The sequence below is a fragment of the Misgurnus anguillicaudatus genome, chromosome 10 (genome assembly GCF_027580225.2).
Source record: "Misgurnus anguillicaudatus chromosome 10, ASM2758022v2, whole genome shotgun sequence".
Classification (NCBI taxonomy): Eukaryota; Metazoa; Chordata; class Actinopteri; order Cypriniformes; family Cobitidae; genus Misgurnus; species Misgurnus anguillicaudatus.
In genome coordinates this window covers 32,391,474-32,411,635 of record NC_073346.2, presented here as the reverse complement: position 1 = coordinate 32,411,635, position 20,162 = coordinate 32,391,474, and the positions used below count along the sequence as shown (strand labels likewise).

Genomic DNA, 20,162 nt, shown 5'->3' with positions numbered 1-20,162 from the left:
TGTGCATGTGAACTTTGGTGGAATTTCGCACCGCATTAACCAATCAGGAGCCTGCCTGCTGCTGTGGCAGCAGCCCCACCCGGAGTCACTCATTCAACCTGAAGGAACGCTTGATATTGTCTGTAAGCAGTCACCCGGAGCTATAAGTTGTTCTTATATCTATAGAGACAGGAATAAAAAGGACCTCGCTTGGAAGAGTGTCAGTGAGGACATTGGGCAACCTGGTAAGTTGTAATACACATTTCACTTTTGAGTCACATGACGTTTATCGACCCGCGCCGTTTATTTCCCCCCTATAGTAAGGTTACCAAATACAAACTGGTAACTCTCTCAATAAATGCACAATCAACATCAGTCATCTTGCAAACAGACAACCGCATAGCACTTGCCCCTCCCACAAAAAGCGGGTTTTGCCTCTGGCGCGCGTCAAATGCTTGCTTTTTCCGTGCGTCTACTTCGCTCTAGACGCGCGAATGCATTCAAACTGTTCAAGTGGCAAACTAGGTGCGGTAGACGCGATTTTGACGCCTCAAACGTGGTTGGTGTAAACGCAGGATTAGAAACATTATTTTTGTTTTAGTAACAAAAATCATCTGGTCTGGATGACATTGTTTTTATTATTAAAATCAGTGCAACAAACACCAAAATTTTGATGACAGAATTACATTTTTGGGGCAACCCATGCCTTTCAAATGCCTAAAACAAAGTTTAATTGTCAAATTTTTTTTGCTATTAGAGGTGAAATATGGCTTGAGCATTTTACAATTCTGTTTAATCTAACAAATAAATCCTGTAGTATGCCACTTTATAGACACAAACTGTGAAAATTTGATGGTCGTTTACCTTTCAACGCACAATTCTTATGAAACAGAAAGAGGCAGAAGACACCTGCACTACATACAGAAGATCAAAGATCAATGAGTCTCTACTTGATTACAGCAAGTGTGTGTCAAATACAACTCAACCCACCGGAAATGCAATAGCAAACAAGCAAAATGATGAAAGAGAATAGAAACAAAGTCAAAAGCAAACACGTGCATCTCAAGCTTTATTACGGTGCTTTAGATCAGTGCAAACTTTGATTCATTGACAATGACACACATGAATCATACTGTATGGGTGATATAACTGCAGGTACATTTGGGGCAAGATTTAGGCAAGAGCAGGGGCGAAAGTAACGTAATTTTAAAATATAATCTTTTACAAGAGGATATATTTTTTCTGTGGCAAATAATCAGGTGGAATTTTGAACAAATGTAAACCGACTTCAGCATAATTTTACTTTGAACATAAGTAGCGGGTCAAAAGTAACACAACAGATAGATTTTTGTGTTACACTTTTTAGTTTTTAGTATATACATAACTATGACCTTATTAATATGTAACTGCAAACTTGTTTTGTTGTTTATCTTTACAAAAAATAATTAAATTACATTTTCATTTTAAATTTCAGTTTCATCAAATGTTTTAAAAAGCAACCCGACACTGGTAAAAATCATTGCTCTCGTGTGTCTTGTAACCGACTGCATCATGACATTAGCTTGGAATTGGTCGTGAATGAGGCATGCCTGTGTACATTGCATTATCCTATGGCTTCAGTTTGCAAGGTTTGCAACACAATATCAAATAATTTTATACTGCTTTTTATAATTTTATACTGCTTATTTGTCAATTTATGCAATAAATACCAGTGGCAGTACTTTTACTAGCGTTATGTTTAATATTGTTGAGAAGCGGTAGATTGTAGGTTTAGGGTAGAGTGGGGATGCAAAAAATTAAATGCGTATAATCTGACGCATATGGCAACAACCTTAAAACATAACCACAGGTTGTAATAAGCTGCTGGCCACTAGAGGGCGTTTATCCCTAACACATAACTGTTTGTCGTAATAAGCTGCACAAATGAACTCTGAAGTCGTTATTTTTAGGACAGTCTCGACAACGAGTCCCTAATTATTAAAATTATTACAAATTTAAGTTTAATCACTTGAAAAAAATCTGAAAAATAATAACTTTGGGCATCAAATATTCCTACAGTTATATTATCATCAAAATGCCCTTTTCTTTCTTGCAGGTCTCATTCTGAGGTTTCTTGTTTTGTTTTGAAATAAATTGTAGCATCTACACATGACATGCTGTGGCAGGAGGATTGTAAACAAAACAGCATTCATATTTCTTTTAATATGTAAAATGTCTATTATTATCAACAGCTTTGAGCACACAGTTAAGATTGCGTAACTCTTGTTCCTTTCATTTTATCAGATATAAACTACTGGACAGCTTTGTATTACAGCACATGCTGTTCACACCACAAATAATTATACACGGATGTGGTGTGACACATCAATTAAGTATGGGCTTGGACAAAAACAGACAATAGTGTGTCTTAATAGCATTCCAGGGGTGTCCAATACAAAACCAAGGTAACTTCACACCTGCTATAGCAATCTCTATTCAACCAAAAACCTTTTGACACAAGATAAAAAGGTATGCAGACAGACACAGAGAAAGGTTTTCTTATTCTCAGAGGTTACGGTGCCATGGGAGACTTCACAGAGTTTGCAGGGATGTTTCTATCTATGAGTTTATATTGAAATCCTACAAGACCTATTGAATACTATATGTATTTGCACTTTTGCAGCATGCAGCATTTTTGTCATATCAACATATATTTTTCTGTTCCTTTAACTTAACATATTAAGTTAAACAATTTTAACTTGTTTTCATAAATTAAAAGTTGTTTTAACTTCATGCAGAATTTTATTTACAGTGTGGGCATATCTGAGCATTGCTAGGCATCTGTTATAAAACTAAAACCTTTAAGAAACGTTTACTTGAATAACCCCATAACTTTCTGCTGTTTAACTTTTTAAAAAATCTCCATTTTTGTTGTTCCGTAAAATTATCTGTGTAGACTTTGCTTATTGTTGGCTTTTTAGCCAAAATGTGCATTTGGATAAAAGCATATGCTTAATGAATAAATCTACATGTAAATGAAGTATGGCCTTTTTTCTTCTTAGAGAAAAGGCTTTTCTCAAGGATAAAAGGTAATAGGAGTCTTTTTTTCATCTAGAAGATACAATTAAGACATTACACAGAGCTCTTTTGTGATTCCTGACAGGAACATCCATTAAATGAGTAGAGAATGTAATTGCGGAAACAAAACACCACTGTGTTCGCGAAAATGTAATCATTACTAAGCAAGCTTTAAAAAGCACCGGCTGGAGATGACACGAGAGCAGTCTGACCTGTAGCCTACATAAGAAAGGAAAAGAATAAGATGGTAAGACTGACACTGAAGCAGCAAAGATGAGGTCGGCAGGTGAGGTCAAAAAGCTACAGGTGTTTCTTATTTCTTTATAATGACAGGAAAGCTCCACAAATATAAAGAAAATAAAAACAGTCTGTGTCAGTTGTTTGAAAGGCTGGCTAGTGAAAAGGAGTAAGAGCAACTACATCATGATCTCGTAAGAAACACCTACAGCAGGTTGAATCTTTGGCTGAGTGCAACAGATCACAACTGACCAACATAGTTTACCAAAACCTGATGGGTGGTTCAGACCTACAGTATAGTATTGTGACTTTTGGTGACTGAGATCAGGAGTTTCTGCTGGATTACCTCACAATACTCGGTGATAATACAGAAGGCGTCTCTCTCCAGAAAGCTTGTGTGGAACTTCAGGATGGCAGGATGGGTCAGCTGAGAGAGAAGCTGGGCCTCTTGAGTGGGCTGGACCGTCTCATTAGGTTTCAGATCTCCAACAGGTATCTCTTTCAGTACCTTGCTGCACAATAAAACACACAAATTGAAAGTCAAATCATTTAAAAACACAGTACATTTTAACTTAACTAATTTTAATTAAATGCATGTGTATTTAATAAACTTTACTTTAATCTCCCCCTGATTTACTTACACTCTAAAATATGAAACTTAAAACATTGCATCTGTTTTCAATGATCACTGATCCATCAGATTCATCTGCTCAAATATGACTGAATAGCTGCTGCTTCATGTCAACACTAAAATGTGTATTTTTGGAACCCTAATTTAGTAAGCAAATCAATAAATCACATGAACACAGTTTTCACGGTTGGAATCAAATTAATCATCATGAAAGCAATTTTAAAGTTTTTGCTTAAATATTTAAAATATAGGATTATTAGAAACACTCGTTCAATTTCTCATTAATGCAATTATCTAATCAACCAATCACATGGCAGTTGCTTCATTGCATTTAAGGGTGTGGTCCTGGTCAAGACAATCTCCTGAACTCCAAACTGATTGTCAGAATGGGAAAGAAAGATGATTTAAGCGATTTTGAGCATGGCATGATTGTTGGTGCCAGATGGGCCGGTCTGGGTGTTTCACAATCTGCTCAGTTACTGGAATTTTCATGCACAACCATTTCTAGGGATTACAAAGAATGGTGTGAAAAGGGAAAAACATTGTTGATGCTAGAGGTCAGAGGACAATGGGCCGACTGATTCAAGCTGATAGAAGAGCAACTTTGACTGAAATAACCACTCGTTACAACAGAGGTATGCAGCAAAGCATTTGTGAAGCCACAACACGCACAACCTTGAGGCAGATGGGCTACAACAGCAGAAGACCCCACCGGGTACCACTCATCACCACTACAAATAGGAAAAAAGGCTACAATTTGCACAAGCTCTCCAAAATTGAACAGTTGAAGACTGAAAAAATGTTGCCTGGTCTGATGAGTCTTGATTTCTGTTGAGACATTCAGAGGGTAGAGTCAGAACTTGACGTAAACAGAATGAAAACATGGATCCATCATGCCTTGTTACCACTGTGCAGGCCGGTGGTAGTGGTGTGGGGGATGTTTTCTTGGCACACTTTAGGCCCCTTAGTTCCAATTGGGCATCGTTTAAATGCCACGGCCTACTTGAGCATTGTTTCTGACCATGTCCATCTCTTGATGGCTACTTCCAGCAGGATAATGTACCATGTCACAAAGCTTAAATAATTTCAAATTGGTGTCTTGAACATGACAATGAGTTCACTGAACTAAAATGGCTCCCACAGTCACCAGATCTCAACCCAATAGAGCATCTTTTGGTTGAGATAGAGCCATGTCACCCTGTAGCCCAAGACAGCTTGCCCACTGAAGCTAAGCAGGGCTGAGCCAAGTCAGTACTTGGATGGGAGAACACCTGGGAAAACCAGGTTGCTGCTGGTAGTGGTGTTAGTGAGACCAGCAGGGGGTGCTTACCCTGTGGTCTGTGTGGGTCCTAACACCCCAGTATAGTGATGGGGACACTACTGCCCAAAAAGCACTGTCCTTTGGATGAGACGTTAAACCGAGGTCCTGACTCTCTGTGGTAATTAAAAATCCCAGGATGTCCTTCGAAAAGAGTAGGGGTGTGCCCCGGCATCCTGGCCAAACTTGCCCATTGGCCTACTAATCATCCCTCATACTAATTGGCGATATCACTCTGTCTCCTCTCCACTAATAAGCTGGTGTGTGGTGGGCGTTTTGGCGCAATATGACTGCCGTCGCATCATCCAGGTGGATGCTGCACATTGGTGGTGGTTGAGGAGATTCCCCCATTCATATGTAAAGCGCTTTGAGTACTGAGAAAAGTGCTATATAAATGTAAGGAATTATTAATTAATTATTATTATTATCTTTGGGATGTGGTGGAACGGGAGCTTCGTGGCCTGGATGTGCATCCCACAAATCTTCATCAACTGCAAGATGCTATCCTATCAATATGGGCCAATGTTTCTAAAGAATGCTTGTTGAATCAATGCCATGTATAATTAAGGCAGTTCTGAACGGGGGTCAAACACAGCATTAGTATGATGTTCCTAATAATTCTTTAGGTGAGTGTATACAGCAATGCCACAGAAAAAAAAACATTACTTTATATATTTTTTATTATCTAAAAAAACTTTTTAAAGTAGAAAGGCTCTTTGAATGATTAAGGTTCTTTATGAAACCATCTTGGCAAAAATAGTTTTAAAATAGCATCATGAAGCACCTTTCTTTTTAAGATTGTAGCAGAGCTACATACACCATAAGACTATTGCGTCAGTTTCCTTAGTCAAATCCCTAACACTAACTTCACCACTTATTAAAAGCAGAGAATGGCCACATGCCCCGCATAAGAAAATTATGGACACATTGTAGCCCTATATTTTTGGCTTATGCCCCCAGGAGCCCCAAAATCAACCTGCTCATCTCATTAGATGTTCAGGCTTTAATTGTCCAGTCTTTCTTTAATTTCCTATTGCCCAGGCCCTGTCAGCTCTCCTCAGACATACGGTGTTTATATAAGTGTCACGTTCTTCAATTACCAGCTGTAGTGTGGGTCTTAAAATGTCATTTAGAAAAGGACAGATTGTTTTCTCTGACCTTTTCAAGCTGTGATCATAGGGCCAAAGCCTCACTGTAAATTTAGTCTGTCATTAGCCTGCAAATTGAAAAGGGTCATTGAAATGATTCCACTTTTAGCGTTAAAATGTAAGATGGAAAACATCAATCACAAAAACATTATCTTAACCTTTGTACAGTGAACTTGTGAAATAAGAATATAGGAAGGTTTAAACACTCTCCCCCAAAATAAGAGTAATTGTTCAGATTGCTGTTTCATAGCTCTGGACATTTAGTTGAAGTCTAGGTATCCATCTTTTCTTTAACCCCTTAACTAGCGCAAATACACTTTGAGTGGGGGGGTGAAAATATGATATACACCTTCAAATTAATATAACTTGTTTTAAAGAAGATACTTTGGTGGGTTTCACAAAAGTGTCAGCAGGTGAAAATATTAAATACATTGTTATAGCAGTTTACATTTATTTATTTTAATTAATAAAAAATTATTTAATAACATATTCATTTTATAAATAAAATTATAAAAATGTGAATATTTTACAAAATAATAATAACGAAGCCATAAGTTTTAAGTAGTTCTGATCGAAATTTCAAGTTAAAATCACAAAAAAGTAGGTGTGTGTCACACTTTTAGTAGTTTTACCACCAACGGCCACTAGGTGTCAACGTTTTGCTGCATACTCTTGTCACAAATTAATAAATTACTGTCACTGCATTATTATTACTGCAAAAAGTTTTGAAATATGAAACTACATTCTTAGAGCTTTCCAACAATATATTGTTTGTCAACATTTTTGAAGATTTATACTAGGATATCGTTTTATGAATAAATAATAATTAAAATGCATTCCTATGGGGGGGGGGGGGGGGTCATGTAACAAAAAAATATAAATAATGATAAGCACACCGTTTACACACATAGTAGGAAAAAACGATACTATGGAAGTCAGTGGGTACTGTCAACTTTGTGCTTACCATTATTCTTTTAAATGTCTTATTTTGTGTCCAACAGAAGAAACTCATTTAGGTTTAGAACAACATGAAGATGATTAAAGGTGCAGTGTGTAAATTTTAGCAGCATCTAGTGGTAAGGTTGCGAATTGCAACCAACAGCTTAGTACACTGCTCACCACTCGCTTTTGAAACACAGAGAAGCTACGGTACACTCTCAGAAATAAAGGTACAAAAGTTGTCACTGGGACAGTACCCTTTCAAAAAGGTACACTTTTGTACCCAAAGAGTTCATATTAGTACTTTGAACTGCCAAAATGTACCTTTAAAGGTACATATTTGTACCTAAATGGTACATATTAGGACCTTTTTTAAAGGGTACTGCCCCAGTGACGGCTTCGTACCTTTATTTTTGACAGTGTAGCCACCACCTGACAAACATGTCATTGTCGGAGACAACTTAGTAAAAAAAAATTGTCCATTAAGGGCTTCTGTAGAAAAATTGGCGGCTTAAAATGGCAACTACCATGTAAGGGGACCCTCGGCGTTTGTAGATAAAAAGGTCTCGTTCTAAGGTAATAAACACATAACGGTTCATTATGAAAGGTCTTTATTACACCCCTGATGATATAGTTTTGTACATTATTTTGCATTTCTGTCAAGATATCCTTCTAAAAATTACACACTGCACTTTAAATGATGACAAAAATTTAACTTAAAGAGAAATTAAATAGACACAAATAAGACAATTGTTGATGTACAGATATTAAATTAATGCGGATGGCATACAGTATAGCTTATTAATTATTGCACAATTTGAGACATTGTTGAGATCTTTGAAAATCCTGGATGATACAGTACCAATATTAAAGTGATCTCAGCTTTTAATTTTTCTTTTTTAATGTGATGCTGCATTTGGATGAAAGACTCTTATGGTAATACATTTTTAAAAAATTCATCTGAATAAAAACAATAAGTATAATTATGCTAAAATTAAATTCCAAAAACTGATGGCTTAGAATAATGCCACACTTGAGATCATTAGACATTTAAAGAACGTACTGTAAGAACGCTTTATATGATAATTTGAGAATCCTCTTTTGAGAATCACTTTTCCTCCCGTTGGCAGTAAATATAATCGGCATGTCTGCATATATGCATTTCATCATTTAATTAAAGGGACAAATGTGAATTGCACAAAGCCTCTAATTGAATCCCGGAAGGGACTTAAAACCATACTTTAGTGACCTTATTCACTGACTTTTAGGAAGTTAAATTCCACGAACAAAAATGAATGCAACTCATCGACCCCTCCTGTTTTTGTTTTGGTCCTCATACAGTAGCACTGAATACAGACTCTCATTTACTTCTTCACCTCTCTGCTTTGCTGTTTCCTCTTCTACTCGAAAATCATTACAGCAAAGGGAACAGGGTAAGTGCACTTCAGTAGCTCAAAGCAATCCTTGAATTGCTCTCATTCTTTATGTTCTGCTGGAACCTGAGACACGGGTCTAATTGGTAATGTATTTCTTAAGAAGCAAAAGACGACAGGCTCTTTAACTTTTTTAAAACATGTGCAAAAAAATAGCACCAACACCCTCAGGGAAATTATAAAAGCCTTCTTTATCATATTATCAGATGTCATATGTCTCCAGGGGCGAATACAACTAATGCCAACACCAGACTTAATATTCAAGCACATATCCAGATCTACGGTTATGTGCAGGCTATTTTTTCTATTAAGTATACACATTTATTGAATGCTTTATGTCCATATTATAAATCGTAAGTCAAGTTAAATATATCCTTTTAGTCTCCGGCCCAAATTTTCATGTACTAAGCTGCACCCCTAAAAAAATAAGAAATATAACAGATCTTACTGCAGATCAAATAACATACAATAATTTAAAAGCCACAAACACTAGGCCCCACCCTTCTACGGCTTACATCAGCAGGAATACCCGTAATAGATCTGTTTACACTGTAGACGTGTTGGATATACAGAGAATCATCACATGAGGCGTGACAGGCCAGTCTAACACTTTCTAATTTCTAAAATCTAATTTTCTCTCGGCCACTTCCTCTCCTTTTCATGTCTCATTAAAGCTAACATACCTTTATAATGCATTATGTCATCAGACCAATATAATGAACATTTGAGCTGATGTAGTGGAAAGCAATTGCCACTCAGAATAATGGTTGAGGAGATCAAAACAACATGGTACATGCAGAGATAATCTTATCCATACAGGGAGTTGCACATCACGCAGTGCACCATTTATTAGATAATGTGTTTGTACTTGTATCCCATTTATGTGAAGTAATGGATACATACAGTCATACATTTAAGTCTATTTACACTTTTTTCCACAAAAAAGAAAACATTAAATTGTTATTCATATTATAATGCAATACAGATTTGGATGTTGATGTAGCAAAAATACAAAGCAATAACGTTTACTGTGTGCGTCATTTCACAGCAACAACGTTTTAAAGGTAAGTGTTAAAATACTTTCTCACATCCCAGCTTAAAGGTCACGTTCTTCCTGATTCCATTTTTCAAACTTTAGTTAGTGTGTAATGTTGCTGTTAGAGCACAAATAATACCTGCAAAATGATAATGCTCAAAGTTCACTGGCAGTATGCGCTAGTGGTAAACAAATACCATTACGCATGTCGTAGCAGTAAACACTGACACTTTCAGAAAACTATCGTAGGCTATCTTTGGACGCAAGACCCTGAAAACGGACGTCTTTGAACCTCTCTCACTGCTCGACATGCCACCAATGAAGAGCAACGATCACAGAAATCGTGACGATTGTTTCACTATGGCAATCTTTCATCTGGGACAGCCAAAATCGTGCATGTATCCCGGGCATTAGAGATAAATTTCAAAATGACAGTAAACATCTAATAGATACTGTACCGCCGGACAAAACATATAAATGTGCCTAAATATAGTTTTACTATCAAGAATGTATACAGTATTAAAACTCTTCCATTGCTGTGTCTAGTCTAAAAATGCTGTCAATGACAAAAACAGGTCATGTGGAATTGTTTTAGAAAAAGCACATTGCACACTGTTAGATAAAGGGTACAAAGGCTGTCACTGGGACGGTACCCTTTCAAGAAGACCTTATATAACCCTTTATAAACAGAAATGTAGCTGTTAGGTACCTACACCCTTTATGTAGGGATTATTTTCTAAAAGGGTATGTTCTTGATATAAGAATTATTGTAATGACTAATAGTTACAGTCATTCAATGAGTGCGTTTACATGCCGTCTTACGCCGATTATGCTTAATAAACTGATAACACGTGGGGTCATGTAAACGCGTAAAACGGTTTTCTTTAATCGGGGAAAGCCCATAAAAGGCGTAAGCAAAAACCGATCGGCACAGGTAGTTTTTTGCTCATTACCCCGATTTCGCGTGGCATGTAAACACCATAACCGGCTTTCTCACGGTTTTGTCCATGTGCGCATGTCTCCGCGTGTGAAAGATAAACGTCAGATTCGGAAGTAAGCGCAAAGTAACGCATAAAAGTCTCTGCTGTACTTAAGCAGTTGGCACACTGTAAAACCTAACCGTAAACTTAACTCAAACCATTTAAATAAACCGGTTGCATTAGGCCATTTAAGTTTTAAAACACATAAATTTAAGTACTGTGAACTTGAGTCATGTGCAAATATGCACTTATATTTAAGTAGTGTGAACTTAAATATAAGTGCATAACTGCATATGACTCAATTTGTTTAAGTTCGCAGTACTCAAATGTATGTGTTTTAAAACAAATGCAACCGGTTTACTTAAATGGTTTGAGTTGAGTTAACTTTTAGGTTTTACAGTGCAGAGAAACTGCGAAAATAAAAACTGATGTTATATTTACAGGGTCTGGAGACACAAAAAGAGATAAAACAATATAGCTTAAGACAGATATGCCGTCGGCTTTTTGATCGACTATTATGTACTATAGGCGATGACGTCACTACCTGCGAGAATCTTGACAAATCTCCAAGTCCCATGTAAACGCAGTTTTCTGCATAGCCGGTTTATTGATTTGCATGCAAACGCATGAAAACTGTTTTTTATAATAAGCAGATTTTTGATAGTTATCCGCTTATTCGGTGCATGTAAATGTACTCAATGTCTATAAGACATTCTGTTGTCTCTAATAAGACCAAAATAAATATATAAAATGTGATCCTACATACAATCTTACTGCTTAGCTATATTTCAACCACAGTAAGAGAATGTAACTTATCTTCTACTTCAGTCAAATGTAAATATTTTTTCACATTCTTGGAATGTCACTTGTGAAGGAGGATCTAAAGTAAAGAAAAGCTCCTTTCTGACAGGAAATATTTTCAATAAATAAAAAAATCACCACTGAAATTTTCCTGTGGTGAATAATTTACCAGACATTCATGTCCCATTTCTTGTTCTCTCTCTGGAGGCGTGAAGGCAATTTAAGCTCTATTCTAAGAATATCATAGAGCCTAGCAAATAACCAACCACAATCATTTGCAATTTTAACCTGCATGCCTCTACTCTCCATTTCCATCTAGAGATCAGAGAAAACAGGTATGAATATGATAGAGCTCCGCTGACTGACTCCTGCTCATTTTCAAAATCTGTATCCTCTGAATTTATATAACAAAAGCCTTGACCCAAATAACTGCATCATTTCAAATAACTGCATATAGACCAATTTTAGAAAATGTAAATTAGCTGTAACATTCATGGATGATACTATGGTACCCTAAGGCACTGTCACAATTACCATGATGTGTAATGCAATAAATAAGCAGAAACAGAATCCCCGTGATACACGAATCAGGCCAGAGAATGAACCAGTTTGAAGGTCTAAAATCGAACAGATGTAGCAACGCAGACCATGGAAGCCCCAATTCTGTCATGGTGTGGTGAAACAGAAAGAGCTGCTGGGAGAGATAGGGAGAGAGGGAGCAAAAAGTGAAGAGAGACCAGCGTGCATGAGACACCTGAAGACAAATTGGAGTGTTCTGCTGGACCTATACACAAGTGGGGTGTTGCATAACTGAGAGCTAGATCGTGAAGTGAGGAGACAGAGGCACTGCTGCTAGCCGTCTCAAGGGAACGTCTGACTGAAAAATCCACAGAGGATAAGCTGAAAGTAGGCTTTAAGGCCTGAAGAAAGATACTCTTCCCTTCTTGGGGGAGATTAGGCGCCAATGAGGGAAATATACAAATGATATTCAACTTGCTGTAAATTAGCTGCACTTGTGTTTTGTTAGAGGCAATGGTGTTCTAGAGAGACATCTATTTCTCATGATGTTCATTAACATGGATATACTGCATAGGATATGAGGGGTAAAGATGCAATCAACAGATGCATGATAACAAACCATTATTTTTTAACCATTTAAAATCAGAATTTTCTACAAAATAAAGCAGGTTCACCTTGTTGTTTTTAAATTTTGAAGTAAATACAAGTATATTTAAAGAAGATGGCCAATCATTCAAGGTTCAGCTAAAAACCTATTTGCAATTGTGTGGATAAAATCAGGTTAGATTTTTTGCAATTTGACAATCTTGTCACTAAAATTATTGATTCGTTTTCATGCATTTCTCAACACCAGGGGTTTTCAAACTGTTACAACCCCAGATGTTAGTCAATGGGAAAAGGGTTGGAAAACATTAACTAAAATGAAAGGTGCATAATTTAACACAATGTCGGAGATGCGGTGCAAACCAATGGCAATATTTTATTTAGTGTATGTACAGGTAAAGTCAAATGAATAATGCGAGTATATGGGCTCTTTCTTACACCCGGCTCAATGCAGCGCAATGCAGCGCAATGCGCGACGCAAGTGTCATTTGCTAGTTTCCACCCTGCGCACAATTATAATTTTCACGTTTATCGCCCCGTTGTTTAAATAGCAAATGCATTTGCGCCCCTTTTTACACCCATGGGCGTTCTGCTCTGAAAACGAGGTGTGTTCAGGCGCATTGTTGGCGCATTGCTATTTTAAGTCAACTAAAATAGACTACGCCATTGACCAACAAAAACCTGCTCTAAAGTCTAAAGTCAATGTCGCAATATGTTTTTTGTTATTTAAAGAGCGCATTAGTAATATGCGCCTAAACGGGACGACAACGCGGGTTTGCTTAACAAATACATGAATGCGCAGCAGCACAAAAACGCTTTTAAATATGAAAGATTAAAGGATTGAATGTAAAAGATTATTATTGAGTCTCTTGGACATAAATGAAGACTAATTATGAGACGTTAGAAGGCACAAAGAGCTGCTTCACCTGCAGCCTGGAAAGAAAATAAATGCTTTGCTTTAAACAATTGCATCTGTTTTTAAATGTTTTTTTTAAATGCTACCTCATGGATTTATTGTATATGATGACTGATACCTGCGGATATGGTGAGATGAGAAACATTTTTAAGTAATGCTTAAAAATTCTCTGACGCTGTCCAAGTGCTGAAAGGAGAGCCGTTTGTAAATTCTTTATCTCCTGTTTGTTACAAATAAAGTATTTTTTGAGTACAAACCTTTTCTTACATACTTGTAAATTATTTTTTTGATGATATTGGATAGCCATACATTTAAAGCAACTATAATCCTGCTTTTTTACTTCCATGACTGAAAGAAAACGGGTTTTAAAGGTTTTAATCCAAAAAATAACAATTTCAATACAAGTGAAAACAACACAATTATTTAACATTAATCTTAAACTGGGGATCTTCTTCCTCCGCTTAGTTTTTCAGTTTACAAAGTCCGTCATCTAAATAGGGATTAGACATAGCACCAGCGCAACAGGCTTTTAAAGGGGATTAGAGCTGAGACTCTCATTGGTTTATTGCACGTTACGCCCGAAATACTCTCATTTCTCATTAAAAAAAATTTTACCAACCCTTTTCGACCAAGCGCTCGGCGCACAAACCATTTTTCCCGTCATTAAATTAGCAAAAGTGGATTCGGACATGCCCATTTAGACGTTGCGCTGTGCGCTTTAGACAACGCGCTTAGATCATTAAAATAGGGCCCTATATTTACAATATTTACAAAAGACAAGATATAGGTTATGATGTCATTGACCCCCAAATAAGAACCTTTAGTGAGGGCCCCCTTCCTAAAATCTATAAATATATAGCATATATTTTTATATAACAAATACATAATTGGCTACACTTATTTTCAATTCAAATGCATTTGCGTGTAGCAACTTGACAATAAATCTTGTTTCATAGCAGCTTTACAAGGAATACTGCCGGTAAGTAAGATTAAAGGCGGAGTCCATGATGTTTGAAAGCCAATGTTGATATTTGAAATCACCTAAACAAACACGCCCCTACCCCAATAGAATCTGGACCTTCTGTTGATAGACCCGCCCCACACATACGCAACCCAGCATTTGATTTGATTTGATTGGCTATAAGTGTGTTTTGGTAGTCGGCCCGTCTCCTTCTCCAAACCGTTTTTCAAACATCGTGGACTCCGCCTTTAAGGGGGACTTTAATAAGTAAAATACACTAGAAAGATACAAAGCAAATATAAATGATTCTGGAATGCATGCATCAAGAAATGATAGATAAACAGGTAAGAACCCAGAACCTTGTGGAACACAGTTTGAACACCCCTGCTCTTGACTATGCTCAGTATCCCTCGTCCATAGATAAAATGCACAGTAAAGAGCAGTTCACACTGTGGACGATAACAGTTGTGTTTTATATATTTTTTATATATTTTTAGTATGAGCAAGCTCGCAAGATATGCCTGCCAAAGACAAGGTAACCTTTAGAGAGAGCATCCGTTCAAATTTTGGGGTAAAGATGATTGCCATTGAAAATGTACAGCAACAGTTTGTCATCTTCATCCCTTTTTGTAACTGTAACACTGTAAAATATGAGTATGAAAGCACACAGCTGATTGTAACCATTGATTTCCATCAGCAGAAAAAACAAATATGAATGGGTGCCATCAACGGTATGCGCTTACCATTGTTTATTAAAATATATATTCTACAATATTTATCCCAATACTTAACACTCAATACCATAATATTTTTCCTACTATAAAAGTCAATGGTTACGGAAGCTGTGTGCTCACCATCATTTATCAAAATATCTTCTTTTGTCTTCATCAAAAAAAAAAACACTGACAGAATTTTAATTTTGGGATAAACTATCCCTTTAACTGCACAGATAAAAATGATACAGGTCTGGAATGATATGAGAGAGTAAGTAAATGATAAAATAACTTAAATTTTTTGGTGAATTATCCTTTAAAACCATGGGACCTATTTTAACGATCTAAGTGCATGTGCTAAAGCGCACGGCGCATGGTCTAAACGGGCATGTCCGAATCCACTTTTGCTAATTTATCGACGGGAAAAATACGGTCGACAAGGGTTGTTCCTATTCTTGTAATGAGTAATGGGTGTGTTTTGGGCGTAAAGTGCAATAAATAATGAGAGTCTCGGCTCTCACTCCTTTTAAAAGCCAGTTGCGCTGGCACTACGTCGAATCCCTATTTAGATGACGGACTTTGTAAACTGAAAAACTAAGCGAAGAAAGAATACCCCCAGTTTAAGATTAATGTTAAATAATCATGTTGTTTTCACTTGTATTGAAATTAGTATTTTTTGGATTAAAACCTTTAAAAGCAGTTTTCTTTTAGTCATGGAAGTAAAAATAGCAGGCTTTTAACTGCTGTAAAAGTATGGCTATCCAACATCATTAAATAATTTACAAGTATTTAAGAAAAGGTTGGTACTCTAAAAATACTTTATTTGTAACAATCAGGATATAAAGAATTTACAAAAGTGCGGAGAGCCGTTTCAGCACCTGGACAGCGCCATGGGTTTTTTTTCAAAGCATTACCTAAAAATGTTTTTCATCTCACCATATCCATGATGACAGGTACAGAGTCATCATATAAAATAAATCTGTGGGGTAGCATTTTAAAAAAAAACATTTAAAAATAGATGCAATATTTGCATTTGTTTAAAGCAAAACATTTAAATACTTACCAGGCTACAGATGAAGCAGCTTTTAACGTCTTATAATCGTTCCTCATTTATGTCCAAGAGACTTAGTACTGATCATTTACATTTTACATTAATTTTTCATATTATAAAACGGGTGATGTTCTGCTGCGCATCCATGTGTGTAATAAGCACGCATTGTCGTCCAGTATTACTAACGCGCTCATTAAATAACAAAAACACTATTGCTTCAAAATAGCAACGTGCCAACAATGCGCCTGAACACACCTCGTTTTCAGACCAGAACGCCTATGGGCGCACAATTGGGCACAAAATGCATTTGCTATTTAAATAACGTGGTGCTAAACGTGAAAATTATCATTGCGCCGAGATGAAACTAGCAAAAGACACTTGCGTTGCACATTGCGCTGCATTGCGCCGGGTGTATGATAGGGCTCTATAACTTTAATATTTTAACTAGGACAAGGTGGCTAAAAACAAGTTGGTAACTATAATGGGCAGTGGCAGTTTTGCCAGAACTAATAATGTGTACACCAGAGGGGATAACAGGCTGCTCTCCTATCCTCACACTCATTTTGCTAATAGAGGTGTTGTTTGGGTAAGGGTCAGACTTCCTAAAATGGATCCCCATCTGGATTACCTCTAATCTCTGACTTAGACTGTGACACATTAAATTAATAAAGTCCAAATCATTTTTAAATAATCATTACAACCTCATATGTCTTCCTTACCATCATTACTTTTATGATAAATGTGCTTTTATGCTCGTTGGATAGTCTTAGCAGCAAAAATCGCTATTTACCTTTGTCATATAGAGAAGAACGGCTTAGAAATTCAGCGCAACATATTTAATGAAATGAAGGGCTGAACTATTTCTTTATTAAAGCCTCCATATATCAATACGTGTGTGTTCTTTTTCCAGAATTGTATGTACGTTTTTAAGTGACAAATGAGGTGAGAACACCAAAGCAACATGCTGAGGCAAGCACATACATTTAACAGGTGTCTCATACATCAACAGCAGGTAAACAGGGCAGCATTATTTACAATAATAAACAAGCCCTTAAAACAAAGAATCTCCGCTTACGTCATCATTGGCCTATGTATAGTGTACACATTTCAGCGTGACAGCAAATATAACATCCGGGCAATTGCTGATGCAGCAAATTTTTAGAGGAACCTACAGGAAGGGAGTCCTACTTTTATACTGGGCCAAACCAAAATATAAAGCTATTTGCCTAGGCTAATAAAGCCCAGTGAGAAGCCTGCTGGAGAGGAAGAGGGGTACAGCAGCTTCACCTCACAGCACCCAGCAATGACATTTGAATTTTACAAAGAAACAAAGAAGTTCATAGTACTGTAAGAGGCACTACGGCAGTCACAACAAAACACGAACCCAGCAGGATTTTCAGGATGGCTGTGCAAGCCAGAAAGTAAAAGTGACAGAGATAATGGGTGCGGTGGTCTCCTGAAGGTGGGCATTCAAGTCTGGTGCCAGCACTCTGCGTGTGACGGGTCAGAGAGTGGCAAACAGCTGCGATGGGCTAACAAGCAGAAAGCTCAGGGCCAAAGGAACGGTAACCCGTAGCATGACACCACCGGCCTGCGGGCAGCTAAAGTATGGAGCTCTTCCTAATTGGCTTATTTTCCACCTCCATCTCAGGCAGAGTGTGATGATGGTTTGCAGAGAGCTAAACTGCATCAATGCAGGGCCTGACCAATCAGATTGAAGGATTTCAGCCAGCAGTGATAAATTCAAGTACAGCATGTATAGCACAGAAACATCTAAATGTCTGTTTTATTCTTATACAAGATAAATATTTTCATAAAGCAAGACATGCTAGATTTTATTTATCGTGGAAGCTTTATTGTGCCTCATCTGTGTAAAATGTAATATTGCAATGATCTCCAAAGCACAAAATGCCTTCAGCGATGACTGACAATAGCCTTTTCAGTTACACTTTACAATACGGTTGTATTTGTTAACATTAGTAAATGCATAGCTAACATGAATTAAAGGTAAAGGTAAAGCTTTATTTGTCATTGTACAAGTACAAAGAAATTACAGGAAGAGCAATGAACAACATAGTTTTTTAGCATTTGGTAATCTTTGTTTAATGTCAATGAAATTGCTTGTGTTAGTTCAAATGCAAACAGTTACAACTTTAATATAGATAAAGATTAATAATTGTTATTTTATTTTAGTTAAGGTATTAAAGGGGAGATACTATGAAAATCTGACTTTTTCCTTGTTTAAGTGCTATAATTGGGTCCCCGGTGCTTATTTTAAACTATAAAATATGGAAAAAGATTAACCCAGTAACTTAGTTTGGTAAACCATTCACATTGCAAGCATGTGACAAAATAGGTCATTGAAATTTGGCTCCCCTTGAGATGTCAGAAGGGGATAATACAGCCCCTAAATCTGCACTTTCCAACCATGACACTGCCATTTAGTGCAGACATCAGCTCATTTGCATTTTAAAGGACACACCCAAAAACGGCAAATTTTTGCTCACACCTACAAAGTGTGCAATTTAAACATGCTATAATAAATGATCTATATGGTATTTTGAGCTAGAACTTCACATATGTACTCTGGGGACACCAAAGATTTATTTGACAAAAAGTCTTGTGAAATGTCCCTTTTAACTAATGTTAACAAATACAACCTTATTGTAAAGTGCTATTATTTATTCTTATTCATTTTTCTAATCTACACATAATGTGTAGTATATATGATATATATATATTTATATTATATGATATGATATTATTTTGACTGCTCAGTAACAAGGATCAATGCTGCTCCCTGGTGGCTATAAATACATATGCAGCTCATATTTTCTAACACACAAGATAATAAGACAATTAGTTAGTATAATTAGTATAGTTAGTACATTTACACAAAGACACTAACATCAGCTATTGAATACAGGTACAGTGCATAGTGTCACCTCAGAAGGGTTGTGGTAAGGTACAGTACAGAACAGTTTGATTTTACCCCTGTAGGTAATTTACTAATAGTAAGAAATATTCCAGGACTCACAGTTTATCTGTTCCTGTTGTCTTTGTGTCTTTAACAAGGTAAACGGTGCCAAAGCTTCCCCTGCCAAGACTTTTCTTGATGATGTATCTGTTAGCTATTAGACTGCTGACGTCACAAGATACACGACTGGAGAGGTGATAGTGTGCTTGGGCTGGACGCTCACGAAATTTGGGCATTTTTCTGTCATGAATCCAGTAAGGCCAACTGCGTGAAAGATAACGCTTGTGAGTAAAATTGTAAAATGTTACAATAATGGATTGTTGTTGCATTATAGTTTGTTTAAACATATTGATTGATTGATTTACATTTTTGTATTTAAGTTCCTGTATAAAACTTTTACCAAAACCAGCAATCATTCGAGTCATAAAAATGTATTTTAGAGAATTTCCCCACTTATTTAATTTTCCTAATCCTTTAACTAAGGCCAATGCATATTAATTATTTGGTGTCCATTTACCCCGTGTTATGTGTGTCCGTCAACAAGTGACCACAATGTCATAACAAACTAAAACCAAACAAAGCAACAAACACCAACGCATTTATTTATGAGAAATTCAGTTCACACAATTACACGAGAGACCAAGTAAATAAAAAAATCTAGCCATTTGAAATGTAAAAACGATGCTTACATTTTACCTCACCTGTCCGTCGGAAGTTCGCCTTAACTTCCGTTTGTTCTGCGGCTGCCGTTGTCATAGTAACCGGGTACTGCACCTTTCTCATTTTGATGGCGCTAAAGTGCCGTGGTAATAATATATTGTCCTGACTAAATGTTTTTGTTTTTTGACAGGCAAGTTTTTTAA

General features: G+C 36.7%; 1 protein-coding gene across 6 annotated transcripts in view; it reads right to left on the bottom strand.

The window, feature by feature from the left end:
* The window catches only part of nek11 (NIMA-related kinase 11), an 83,124-nt gene extending 62,972 nt beyond the window's left edge, over positions 1-20,152 (bottom strand). For 2 of the 6 annotated variants that reach the window (XR_008645757.2, XM_055210932.2), the window contains exons 1-3: positions 19,989-20,071; positions 19,360-19,563; positions 3,620-3,785 (exon numbers count right to left, since the gene is read on the bottom strand). Coding sequence is in view for 4 of the 6 variants with exons in the window: in XM_055210932.2 (XP_055066907.2) it covers positions 3,620-3,785; positions 19,360-19,535 (342 nt within the window). In the remaining 2 variants the exon portion in view is untranslated. Of the gene's footprint in view, positions 1-3,619; positions 3,786-19,359; positions 19,564-19,816; positions 19,901-19,988 lie in introns of those variants that run through there. The other 4 variants (XM_055210933.2, XM_055210935.2, XM_055210936.2 and 1 more) reach the window with 4 other exon arrangements.
* Positions 20,153-20,162: the final 10 nt, after the last annotated feature.